Raw genomic sequence first — 14,029 nt, 5'->3', positions numbered from 1 at the left:
GTCACACTCGCATAGAGATCATCCCAAAGACCCCAGCAGGGCCTTTAGGTTTTGAAATCAAACAATGCCTGTCATGCCATTTTTACATAGATTATTGGGTTTGGATTTAATCCCCATAGAAATTCTGTGAACAAGGTCATTCAAGTGGTACTATCACCTGTTGACCAAAAATGTCAAAACCATAGAACATAAACATCTGGATTATAAAGGGCCACCAACTACCTAGGACAATGGATGAAATGAAGCACAAAGCAAGGTGCAAAATGAGTGAACTTCAGAACTCTGGGGAAGAGGAAGAGGAGTAGGCACTTACTAAATACATTCTTGATTAATTTCATGCCCCAACAAATCTTCCTTGTAGGAACCCCCAATTATAAATGACAGAATTGAATCATGACGGTTAAGCAGAATTAATATGTGACATAACCAAAATTTGAGCCCATTCTCTGAGCCATGGCACTTTAATTCCCTCCTTAGCTTTCCAAAAGCTTCCTGCAGGGGAAAATCCGGTCACCTACAAAGGACCAGGGGGTCAGAAAGGCATCAGACTCCTCAATGGCAGCAGTGGAAGCTGGAAGATGATGGGACATTACCTTAGAATTCTTACGGAAGTGTTTTCATCCTCAATCGCTACACAATACAAACTATCCAGTAAGTGCAAAGTGGAATGGAAATCCTTTGAGATACGCAAAGTCTCAGAAAATTTCCTTCCTGCACACCCTCTCCCCTGGAGTGATTGGAGGAGGTGCGTCGTTCACAAAGAGAGAGTAAACACAGAACAATCGGAGCAAGTTCCAGGAGGGAGTCTGGGGAGGATGAAATTCATAGATAATCTGACAGGTTTGCCTGTATGGAAAACTGAACTGAGAGATATTTCCCATAGTTATGGGAAAGGCTAGCAAATCAAGAACAGAAATCTGAGCAAGAAAGGAAGGGTAATCGTGGTATACTACTCGACTAGAAGTGAGCCACAATTAGACTTAATAGAAAAAAAAAGTCCTGAGTATTTGTTCAAAAAAATATTAAAACTACACTGTGAGGAAGGAGACAGGGAAAATGTTAATGTGCAAGGGAAGATAAGAGAGAAATCCTTCTCATTCATAACAGGAAGTCAGTAGACAGGCAAATCTGAAATATCAAGAGACAGCAGAACAAGCAGATCACGTAGAAGAATTATGGTAAATACCAGAAATATCTAAAGAGCAGAAAGACATTTTTTATGGACAGGCAGAATCAGACACGGTTGGAGGGGGTGGGAGTTAGCAAGAGTCTGCTACTTGTCATTACAACTTGTTATATTTGATTTTTAATCTATGTATCACTTTGATATAAATGAAAAATACATTGGAAAAAGCAACAGCTCTCAGAACCACGTCTCTGACATGTAGAAACCAGTCTATCTGGAAATCAACAGGCAAGATTTGCCAACACGCAAAGGAAATCACATTTAAGAATGACAAAATCAGGACTCATTTGTGACTTAGTTTCGTGATAGTGATTTTTTTAAGTCACAATTTCAATGAGATTCTCAATCGGTATTTTTTATAATTTCTATAATCTTTTATCCATTTATTGTAGCACATCCAAAAGTTATAGCTTAAGATTTTTCAGCAACCATTTATTTTTTTTGCAGCGGAATGAGCCTGTTTGTATATATTTTACTACACACATATACCCGTGAATCCTCCAAACCAGCCTTAACCTTACAAGACTTTTTCTGCCCACATCAGCCTATAGGAAAGTCTTCTGTCAGGGAATTCACAAAGCACTGATCATTCACCTGTCCATTCAACCAATATCACTTAACACCTACTGTGCACCAGACATTAATTCAACATTTAGTCCTAAAATTCATACATTTTCCATTTTATATGCATATCCAACCAGTTGGAACAACTTAACCACTGAACATAAAATTAATTATAACATTTTCACTTAGGGTCCAGGCCTTCTACTTCTTTGTATTTCCTGCAAGGCTGAACATAATGCTGGCCCCACATGGCTGTGTGCAGCAGTCATGGCTCCCCCATTTTGGGACAGCCAAAGGCTTGCTTAATACTTCAGAAACTCTTTGATAACAGAAACCACATCTTAGTCATCCTATCTCAGTGGTTCACAGGCTTTATAACATGTAGGAACCCAGCAATTCTTTTCTTTTTTAAAGATTTTATTTATTTATTTGAGAGAGAGAGCACAAGTGCAGTGAGGGTCAGAGAGAAAAGGAGACTCCCTGCTGAGCAGGGAGCCCGATGTGGGACTTGACCCCAGGACTCTGGGATCATGACCGGAGCCGAAGGCAGACGCCGAACGACTGAGCCACCCAGGTGCCCAAGTAATTCTTTTTTTTAATGAATAGGAAATTCAAAAGCATTTTCTAAATGAATAAATAACAAGTGAATGTCAATAATGGAATTATTCTTTATCTCAATCTCTTTTAACCCCATTAAAAGCCCCTTTGATGGTAAGAGTAAGGTCATCAAATCAGAGCACTTCAACTTTTCTTAAATTCCTAAGAGCCGAGAATAATAATATGGAAATTTCTTCTCAGAGGACCATGTGAAAATACGACCCAATTCCATGAGTCCTTTTCAAAATGACATCATTCCTTTTGAAAGTTCTTAGATAAAACAAATTTTCTTTTGGGAGGGGGTGCTGTTTTAGTTTTTATTTTAATTCCAGTTAACAGAGTGTTATATTAGTTTCAGGTGTACAATATAGTGATTCAACACTTCATGCATCCCCCTGTGCTTGTCACAACAAATGCCCTCCTTAATCCCCATCATCTGTTTCACCTGTTCTCCTGCCCACCTGCCCTTGGTAGCCATCAGTTTGTTCTCCATAATTAAGAGTCTGTGGCTTGATCTGTCTCTCTCTCTCTCTTTTTCCCCTTTGCTCATTTGTTTTGTTTCCTAAATTCCACATATGAGTGAAATCACTGTATTTGTCTTTCTCTGATTGACTTATTTCACTTAGCATTATACTCTCTAGATCTATCCATATCGTCGCAAATGGCGAGATTTCATTCTTTTTTTTTTTAAGATTTTTATTTATTTATTGAGAGAGAATGGTAGAGAGAGAGCATGAGAGGGAAGAAGGTCAGAGGGAGAAGCAGACTCCCTGCTGAGCAGGGAGCCCAATGTGGGACTCAATCCTGGGACTCCAGGATCATGACCTGAGCTGAAGGCAGTTGCTTAACCAACTGAGCCACCCAGGCACCCCGATTTCATTCTTTTTTATGGCTAAATAATATTCCCTTATATGTATATACCACATTTTCTTTACCCATTCATCAATCAATGGACACAAAGTTTGCTTCCATAATTTGGCTACTGTAAATAATGCTGTTATAAACATAGGGGTGCGTGTATCCCTTTGAATTAGTGTTTTTGTATTCTTTGGGTAAATACCCAGTAGTGAGATTGCTGGGTCGTAGGGTAGCTCTATTTTCAACTTTTCGAGGAATCTCCATACTGTTTTCCATAGTGGCTGCACCAGCTTGCATTCCCTCATGAGTGCATGAGGGTTCCCCTTTGTCCACAGCCTCGCCAACACTTGTTGTTTTTTGTGTTGTTGATTTTAACCATTCTGACCAGTGTCAGGTGATATCTCATAGTAGTTTTGTTTTGCACTTCCCTGATGATGAGTGACATTGAGCATCTTTTCATGTGTCTGTTGGCCATTTGGATGTCTTCTCTGAGAAATGTCTGTTCATGTTTTCTGTCTATTTTTTAATTGCATTATTCATTTTTTGGGTGTTGAGTTTTGTAAGTTCTTTATATATTTTGGATACTAACCCTTTATCGGATACATCATGTGCAAATATCTTTTCCCATTCCGTAGATTGCCTTTTAGTTTTGTTGATTGTTTCCTTCATTGTGCCGAAGCTTTTTATTTTGATGTAGTCCCAATAATTTATTTTTGCTTTTGTTTCTCTTACCTAGAGAACCTACCTATCTAGAAAAAAGTTGCTATGACAGATGTCAAAGAGGTTATTGCCTGTGTTCTCTTCCAGCATTTTTATGATTTCAGGTCGCATATGTAAGTCTTCAATCCATTTTGAATTTATTTTTGTGAATGGTATAAGAAAGTGGCCCGGTTTCTTTCTTTTGCATGTTGTTGTCAATTTTCCCAACACCATTTGTTGAAGAGATGGTCTTTTTTCCCATAGGATATTCTTCCCTGTTTTGCTGAAGATTAATTGACCATATGGTTGTGGGTTTATTTCTGGGTTTTCTATTCTGTTCTATTGATCTGTGTGTCTGTTCTTGTGACAGTACCATACTGTTTTGATCACTACAGCTTTGTAATATAACTTGAACTCCAGACTTGTGATGCCTCTGGCTTTGCTTTTCTTTTTCTTTTTTTTTTTTTTTTAAGATTTTTGTTTATTTATTTGACAGAGAGAGACACAGGAACACAAGTAGGGAGAGTGGGAGAGGGAGAATCAGGTTTCCCGCAGAGCAGGGAGCCCGATGCAGGGCTCAATCCCAGGACCCAGGGATCATGACCTGAGCCGAAGGCAGACACTTAATGACTGAGCCACCCAGGCGCCCCTGCTTTTCTTTTTCTAGCTTGCTTTGACTATTCAAGGTCTTTTGTGGTTCCATACAAATTTTAGGATTGGAGGTGCCTAGGTGGCTCAGTCAGTTAAGTATCCAACTCTTGGTTTCCATTCAGGTCATGATCTTGTAGTTTTGGGATCAAGCCCCTCATCTGGCTCAGAGTCTGCTTCAGATTCTCTCTCCCTCTCCCTTTCCCTTCCCCGCTGCCCCTCCCCAGCTTGCTCATGCTCTCTCTCTCTCTCTCAAATAAATAAAATTTAAAAAAAATTTTTAGGATTGTTTGTTACAATTCTTGAAAAACGCTGGTGCTATTTTGATAGGGATTGCATTAAATGTATAGAATGCTTTGGGTAGTATATAGACATTTTAATAATATTTGTTCCTCCAATCCATGAGCATGGAACGTCTTTCCATTTCTTTCTGTCCTCTGGAATTTCTTTCATCAGTGTTATATAGTTTTCAGAATATTGGTCTTTCACCGGTTTGATTAGGTTTATTTCTAGGTATCTTTTTATTTTTGGTGCAATTGTAAATGGAATTTTTTTTTTTTTAGTTTCTCTTTCTGCTGCTTCATTATTAGTGTATAGAAATGCAACAAATTTCTGTACACTGATTTTGTATAATTGCAACTTTACTGAATTAGTTTATCAGTTCTAGCAGTTTTTTGGTGGAGTCTTTCCAGTTTTATGTATACAGTATCATGTCATCTGCAAAGAGTGAAAGTTATACTTCTTCCTTACCGATTTAGATGCCTTTTATTTCTTTGTATCTGATTGCTGTGGCTAGGACTTCCAGTACTATGTTACATAAAAGTGGTGAGAGTGGACATCCCTGTCTTGTTCCTGACCTTAGGGGAAAAACTGTCAGTTCCATTAAGGATGATACTAGCTGCGGATTTTTCATAGCTGGTCTTTATTATCTTGAGCTATGTTCCCTCTAAACTTACTTCGTTGAGGATTTTTGTGATGAATGGATGTTGTACTTTGTCAAATGCTTTTTCTGCATCTATTGAAATGACCGTATGGTTCTTATTCTTTCTCTTATTCATGTGATGTATCACATTGATTGATTTGTAAATATTGAACCACCCTGGAATAAATCCCACTTAACCATGGTGAATGATTTTTTTAAATGTATTGTTGAATTTGGTTTGCTAGTATTTTGTTGAGCATTTTTGTATCTATGTTCGTCAGGGATACTGGCCTGTAGTTCTCTTTTCTAGTGATGTCTTTATCTGATTTGGTATCAAGGCAATGCTGGCCTCATAGAATGAATTTGGAACTTTTTCTTTCTTTTCTATTTTTAGAAATAGTTTAAAAAGAATGGTTATTAACTCTTGTTTAAATGTTTGGTAGAATTTGCCTGTGAAGCCATCTGGTGCCGGACTTTTGTTTGTTGGGAGTTTTTTGATTACTGATTTGATTTCTTTGCTGGTTATCAGTCTGTTCAAATTCTATTTCTTCCTGTTTCAATTTTGGTAGGTTATATGTTTCTAGGAATTTATTTATTTCTTCTAGGTTGTCCAATTTGTTGGCATATACTTTTTCATAATATTCTCTTATAATTATTTGTATTTCTGTGGTGTTGGTTATTACTCCTCTCTCATTTGTGATTTTGAGTCCTTTCTCTTTTTTTTTTTCTCTAAGTCTGGCTAGAGGTTTATAAATTTTATTGATTTTTTTTTTAAAGAACCAGCTCCTGGTTTCATTGATCTGTTCTATTGTTTCTTTAGTTTCTATAGCATTTATTTCTGCTCTATTCTTTATTATTTCCTTCCTTCTGCTGGTTTTAGGTTTTGTTTGTTGTCCTTTTTCTAGCCACTTCAGGTGTAAGGTTAGATTGTTTATTTGAGATTTTTTTGCTTCCTACGGTAGGCCTGTATTACTATAAACTTCCCTCTTAGAACTGCTTTTGCTGCATCCTAGAGGTTTTGGACCACAAATTGTGTTTTCATTTTCATTTGTTTCCATGTACTTTTTAATTTCTTCTTTGATTTGGCTGACCCATTCATTGTTTAGTAGCATGTTATTTAACCTCCACGCATTTGTGGTCTTTCCAGATTTTTTCTCGTGGTTGTCTTCTAGTTTCATATTGTTGTGGTCAGAAAAGATGCATGGTATGACTTCAATCTTCTTGAATTTGTTGAGGCTAGTTTTGTGGGCTAATATGTGATCTATTCTGAAGAATGTTCCATGTGCACTTGAAAAGAATGTGTATTCTGCTATTTTAGTATGGAATGTTCTGAATATATCCATCTGGTCCAGTGTGTCATTCAAAGCCATTGTTTCTTTAGTTGATGTTCTGTTTAGATGATCTGCCCATTGATAAAAGTAGGTTGTTAATGTCCCCTACTATTATTGTGTTATTACTGATTAATTCCTTTGTGTTTGTTAATGGTTTTATGTATTTGGGTGCTCCTAGGTTGGGTGCATAAATATTTACTATTGTTAGATCTTCTTGTTGGATTGTCCCCCTTTTTATTATATAGCGCCCCTCTTTGTCTCTTGTTAGTCTTTGTCTTAAAGTCTATTTTGCCCAATATAAGTACTGCCACCCCAACTTTCTTTTGATATCCATGTACATGATAGATGTTTCTCCATCCCCGCACTTTCAATCTGCAGAGGTCTTTAGGTCTAAAATGAGTCTCTTGTAGGCAGATTATATATGGGTCTTGTTTTTTGTTTTTGTTTTTAAATCCATTCTGTCATCCTATGTCTTTTGATTGGAGCATTTAGTCCATTTACATTCAAAGTAATTATTGATAAATGTGTATTTATTACCATTAGCTAAAACAAATTTTCAAACAGATTCAACTTCTTACTCTTTTACAACAGAGGCTGATCAATGAAGTCATTTGTCTGGAATTACCATCACAATTCAGGATCATAGATTTGTTTTATTTTCTAAAACTCCACGTGCTCCTTAAAACATTTGGTCTTGAAAGTTCCATACTTGACTAATATGGTGCCATCTATAGTGCTGTCTACTCTGTTATCTTGTTATTTTCAGCATGAATCACGTAGCTTGAACAACTTCACATCCCATTAATATGTCAGTTATAGCCACTTCACCATATGTCTGCTGAACTGTATTATGAGTGATTGAATTTCATTCTTCTAGCTCAAATATTGGTGCAACATCTTGTTGGGGCTAGGATGGGATAAAGTTCACTTAAATTAGTCTCCAATGTAAAGAACTGAATTGGCTAAAAAATACATGTTTCAATTTCCAGTCTTCAATTTGAGTTGTAGTCTGAATTTTATATCAGACTTTATTTCGTATCTCCATGTAATTTTATATGCCAAGTGAAATTACATATCAGAGGTATGCAGAGGAGAAAGTAAACCAAATGAAAGTATACACACCAAGTTTAAATTTGTTCTAGCAAATAGAAAGCAGATGATATTTAAATGAAGTGCCATTCAGTAAACACACTTCTGTGCCCAGCACCATGGTAAGCAGTGAAGGACCACCACGAGCAAACAGACACGTTGCTCACACTCATTTGAGAGAATATGATGGAAAGGGAGGTTCAGGGGAGCAGCCGGGAAGTTAGTCTGAGCCAGGTGGTCAGGGAAGGACATCTGGAGGGACTGATTTTTTAAACAGAGACCTGAAGGATGAATCATCTGGCCTGAGTCTAGTGATGCTTGGGAAAAAGTATTGCAGGCGAAGGGAACAGCAAAGAGAGGACAGTCAGAGAATGGAGTATATTGGAGAAACCACAAGAATACCCAGAATTCATTGTGGTGAGTCTGTTTCAACCCGGGGATTAAAGCTTTGTAGAGTTGGCCTTCGACTATGGCATGTTGGACTCTACAGGGCCTACTGCAGTGATAGGGCCCTTCCGGGTAACAATGACTGTGGCACCATGCTGTCTAAGAGCCGCATCCAAACTACAACCGATTGGCCCGTTAGCCCAATAGCAGAGCGGGTAGCAGAAAGAGCACTGGACTGGAGGAAGATGCCCTGGGTTCTGCTCACTCATTGGCCACACACTTGCTGGGACTGAAGTTATGTGCCTTGACTTCTGTAGGCTTCTGTTTCCTCCTATGTAAAGGGTGGGATGGCATTCTATAAACTCTAAGACAGGACGGCACATATGCCTCATCTCACACACCAATTCAATGTCTGCCCCAGGCCCAGTTTTCGGATTGTTCTCAGTTAGCAATGTCTGCCATGGGATTAGGGGATTCTCCTGCTATGCCACAGACCTGCTCACCCTGCTCTGCTCTCTCTTCTTTTCCAGTTATAATATTCTGTGATCCTATGAGAAAGGAGATTTGAGCACCGTTTCACATTAAAAAGTATACAATTGGTCTGAATTTCCTGTGCGTGTTTTCTTGGGAGTAGAAGAAATAAAGAGTGAACTATCTAGAAGGCAGAAGGCCAGGAAGAGGAGGAAGGAAACTCGGGACCAGATGATACCAAAATGAGTAATGGCTTTTCAATGAGTTCATACCAACATATTTTAAATATTTGGATTTTCCTTCTAATGCACACAATTTTGCAATGCAATCTGTTCTTCATTATATGCCTAATTTGTCAAATCTATTACTCTTGGCTAGATTTCAGGTGGCTTATGAACAGCTAATGCAGGCAAGGGAGAAACATCCACAGAGTCTGGGCTTGAGCCCGTGCTAACAGACGTGAGCTCCCAGCCCAGTGTATGGGACGGAGACCCAGCACCGCCTGGTCACTCGGCCCTCAAAGAGGAGCCATCAACATACAAACACACTCACACTCACCTGGACTTGAATCGTGTACTGAAAAGGTCATGCAAGTTTAAAATATCTAAATGATTCTATTTTAAACTGGGCTCCACTGGATTCAGGGAAGAAAACAACCACACTAACAAACAAAAAACCAAAACCAAAACAAACAGATTTTGAACTAAACTACTGGATGCTGAATTCAGTATTTTCACTGCTGAATTCCACACTCTGAACCGCCACAGTAAGCTTGGCCTGAGCTTCATCTGTCTTATTTTTCTTTCTCTCAATTTGACAAGTTCTCTGTGCTCATCCCAGGGCATCCAAATATCTAAGCAGAGATCGAGGTATAGCTGATATGGATATAGATATGCAGCCTCCTGAGGCAAAGCCTCATACTTCAAATCTCCACCCAAAACGAATGACACCAAAATAATAAAGCCCCAAATACTCCAGTACTTTTGCCAAAACTTAGTTCTTCCTAAAGATTTAGAAAATGAAAGGTGGATGTGACCTTAACACTTGCAGAAGCTCCGTAGAAACTGGTTTCCTCTGGTTGCTCCACCTATCCACTGGCAGGCATCCGTCTGGGATGCACCTCTCTCCACAAGTAGGCTGTAACATGAACTAACCATTACACATTGCACCTACTCTGAGCCCGTCTTCCTTCAGGTTTTGTAACACTGATAATAATTTGCATTGAAGTAGCACCTGAAATTGAACAGGGCATTTAAAAATATATATATATTAAATTAATTAAAATATATACATATTAATATAATATATATTACATATTATATATATATATTAAGCACAAATATATTAAACTTGACCCTTAAGCTAGCTGCTGGTGTTGCAGATGAGAAGCAAGTCTCTGAGGGCAGAGAGGTCGGGGTGACCCCTCTCCACCTTCTAAACCCTATCTGGGCAACAGACCCATGTGCCATATTTCTCCAGGAAACAATCTACAATTTTTCTGAGTTGGCTGTTTTAAATTAAGGCAGCTCCTCATACCCACCCAGAGATGTTCCTTGACAAAATGCTCTTGATGGCGTTTTAAGTGATTCTTTTCGCTTCTTCATTTTTAAAGTATTTTGTCCCCTTTTCCCTTTGTCACACTAATCTACCGACGTTACTGCTGACCAGCCTGGGGAGTCCAGTACATTCCTGCAAGTCAGCAAATCTTGGCGCCACTCACATACCCTTGTGCCTGGCAGGGTGACAACTGACTGTCTCCCTCTACAACAGAGAGGTTACAATGGGCTATAAAGTTATAACTGGCACTAGCTAGTTATAAACTATAGCTATAGACTGTGACCGATGACTTCAATGTGTCTGAAAATGGGGATAAATCAATCCTTCCGCCATCTGTTGGATCACAGAGCAAGGGAAGAGCTACCAGAGAAATTCCTGAGATTTCTTATCTGGAAGTTCTGACACTGTCTGGATTACCAGGCTATGACATGATCGTGACCAGAAATAGCCCCGAGAACTCCTAAGGCAAACAAGCATGGGTCAAAGTGAGCAAAGCCATGAAGCGAAGTTCAAGGGTTCAGAGGTCCTAAAGGTTCAACAGTTTCTGCTACATCCCTGCCCAGCAACCCCCCCCCAAAAAAAAAACACTTTGTGGAGGATGGGAGGGCTGTGAAGTCTTCTTCCTGGTCCCCAGTCAACTTAAGCTGGAGCAGCATAATCTTCAGGACTGAATGATCTAAATTCATCTTCCCCAATACTAAACAACCAATTACTATTTTTATAAAACACAGTTCTAATTCTCTCCACTTTAACTTTCTTGTTCTGGAACAATACTGCATACTCCAAGGTATACACTCCCCCCCTTTTTTAAATTGTGGTAAAACAGATGCAATGTAACATCTACCATTGTAACCATTCTTGAGTGTATAGTTTTACCGCATTGAGTGTATAGTTTTACCACATTCAGACATTCACATTGGTTGTGCACATCCTCTGGTTTAAAGGATGCCTACCACCGCATCATTTTTTTTTTGAACGAGGGATATATTACTGACCTCTCACTTCCCGTTGCTGATACTCTCTGTTTTTAAGAACAGGGTGTGAAATCCACATCCATGGATGGTGCTTGCGGAGCTGAGGGAGCATATAATGGGTCACAAATCCCACCGAGCCAGCCAGGGCAAACAGCACAACACTGAGAAATGGCTGTGATACAAGAGGGCAAATCTCATTGTTTAGCCTCGCAGGAGAGGGGAGGGATGCCCATGAATAATCCATAACACCACTGCCCTTCCCCTCTTCCCTCTAGCAGAACAGAGAGGCAACCCCAGTTCTTGTTACAGGCTTCTGAACATTTCTTCCACAGAAACCCACCTGGGTTGGGAGCCACTGAGTGGGGGGTAAAGAGCTGGCCCCAGGAAGTTCAAAGGCCAAGGGAACTCTGCCCTTTGGCTTTGTTGCCATTGTTTTTTAAAAGAAGAGGTTGAGAATAACAAATGTAACTAATAGACTTTCCTTTGTTGGAAGGAGTGCCTGAGCATATAATACTTTTATAAGGAGACAGTAACTGTTGAAACTTCAAGCCAGAAATCCCATCTAGACCTCTCCACATTTGTTTTTCTAATTGGAAATTAGGTTCCAAAGCTCCTTTTGGCTCCAGGACCTCTGTCTGACTCCTGATATGTTAATGCCTCCAGTTTCTGATCCCTGTAGTGTGCCGTCAGCCTGTCTTACTACCCCCAGGTCCCAGGATGTGTGTTGTTGCTCTAGCCAACAACATCACTCCCCAGGTGCGGGAAGACAAAGAATAAAGCACTTGAACCCAATCTGCCATGTGCACCAAGTCTCATCTTGGACATAACCCTTCACAGCACATAGATATGCTCCTTAAACCTCTCAGCTGGACTTTTGTTTTCCTCCTCTGACTCCATTATCCTGCCAGTACCCTGGAACTCCACAACGGGCTCTGTTATTAGGGAAACTAAGGATGTGGGGAGAGTATAAAGTCGAAAGGATACGTACTCGCAAGGACAGGAACACGGTGCTGGCACTGACTGCAAATGACAGAACAGCAGCCCCCGAGCAGATAACGAGATCCGATTTTAAGATATCCTTCTGCAAAGAGAGAACCAACTGTAAAGTCTGCTCCTCTTTGTCTCTCTCAGCAACTCTGTAGTCACCGGTCAAGTCAAGTGACAGGATCCTGACTCTGTATAACCTACTCTCTCGGCGTGTCACTTACCTGGTATGTTCCCAGTGGCACATACTGGGACCATCAGTGAGAACAAGGCGAAGGGTGGGGAAAGGGGGATGCACAGGGCAAGGTTGGCCTGCACCTGCAACCCACAGCAGAAAAACAGTTTTCTACACGTGTGAGAGGCATAAGGTTCTTCTCTACAAACAGAGATCAGATACAAGACCCCATGGTGTGATAAAGGAGGGTAAAGTGCTAATCATCTCAACTTGGCTTTAGTATAGCTTGTGTGCAGGCTGTTTGCCAAATACAAGCTTCTTACACATTCACTTATTTCTTTGGACCAGAATGGATTTCACATTTTAGTTGCTAATAAATTTTCCATCTCATAAAATTGTAGCCGTGAGCAGGGGCTGGGGGAAAACAAAGCAACGGTAGACCAAAGAATGTTATTAATACTGCATTAATATTATATGGAGGATGGCTTGTTAGTGCAAATCAAGCACAATACTGCTGGCCGATAGATCTAAAAGAGACACAAAGGACCATCAAATTTTTTCTTTCTACAGAGGCCAACTTGCTGTGGTACACAATTATTGAACATTTTAAGGTACCACACACCTGAAAACTCTGAAACCATCGTTATAAATATATCAATATCTCATATTGAAAAGGAATTATGCCTCCTAAATAATTGTTTTGAATGCTCTCTGCCAGAAAATTGTATCTGTGTATATCTGTTTCCCTACATCTCCCTCCCCTTTTCTTTTCTTGTTTTTAAAATTAAAATGTGATGTTCTTGCAGGTCGTGCTGCTGGCATTCTGACTGAATTGACACCCAAAGTGATAGGAAGAAATCAGAAAGACAGCTTAAATGGACTAATAATGACCTTGAACGATATGATGAAAAAGTCAACATGCCTGGTTAATGTAATTAATAATACAGTGAAGGGGGTGCCTGGGTGGCTCAGTTGGTTGAGTGTCCAACTCTTGGCTTCATCTCAGGTCGTGATCTCAGGGTCATGGGATCGAGTCCCACATCAGGCTCCACACTCAGCAGGGACTCTGCTTGAGATCCTCTCTCTCTCCCTCTCCTCTCTCCTCTTCCCCCTTGGCCCCTCCCCGCCTCATGTGTGTGCACACGCATACACACTCTCTCAAATAAATAAATAAAATCTTTAAAAAATAATAATACAGTGAAGAGATAATTCTCAATGTCAATTTACCAATTATCTGTTAAAGTTGTTTTACAATTCACATACAGGTATTGAATATGGGAGAAATCATATAGTGATAAACTAACTTCTAGATTTATTCTTAGTAATGGTATGAATAATTTGGTTAAAAGGTGGTAAGAATTTCCCTGATTTTTAAGCAGGGCAAATCACTGGTTTTTTCATTCTGAATCTATAAAATTTCTGTGATCACAGGTTTTCACCAGAAATTTACTATTAATAAATGGCCAAAATTCAGGTATCTCCTTTCATTCCAAAGATTTATAAAAGGCCAGACCTTCCCGAAGGAAAGATCTATAACTCATTAAGTCTTTAGGCTGTGAAAAGAAGTTAATTTTTCCTTCCTAGTTT

The 14,029-nt window shown here is 39.5% G+C and overlaps 1 protein-coding gene across 3 annotated transcripts in view; it reads right to left on the bottom strand.

The window, feature by feature from the left end:
* PCNX2 (pecanex 2) overlaps positions 1-14,029 on the bottom strand; it is a 297,035-nt gene that overhangs the window by 133,129 nt on the left and 149,877 nt on the right. For 2 of the 3 annotated variants that reach the window (XM_027596146.2, XM_027596148.2), the window contains 2 exons: positions 12,272-12,364; positions 11,305-11,455 (listed from right to left, as the gene is read on the bottom strand). In XM_027596146.2, the coding sequence (XP_027451947.2) occupies positions 11,305-11,455; positions 12,272-12,364 (244 nt within the window). The remainder of the gene's footprint in view (positions 1-11,304; positions 11,456-12,271; positions 12,365-14,029) is intronic. The other variant, XM_027596147.2, reaches the window with a different exon arrangement.

Source organism: Zalophus californianus, chromosome 15, assembly GCF_009762305.2.
Source record: "Zalophus californianus isolate mZalCal1 chromosome 15, mZalCal1.pri.v2, whole genome shotgun sequence".
Lineage (NCBI taxonomy): Eukaryota > Metazoa > Chordata > Mammalia > Carnivora > Otariidae > Zalophus > Zalophus californianus.
Note: the sequence above shows the minus strand (reverse complement) of the source record. Positions and strands in the feature narration are given on the sequence as shown.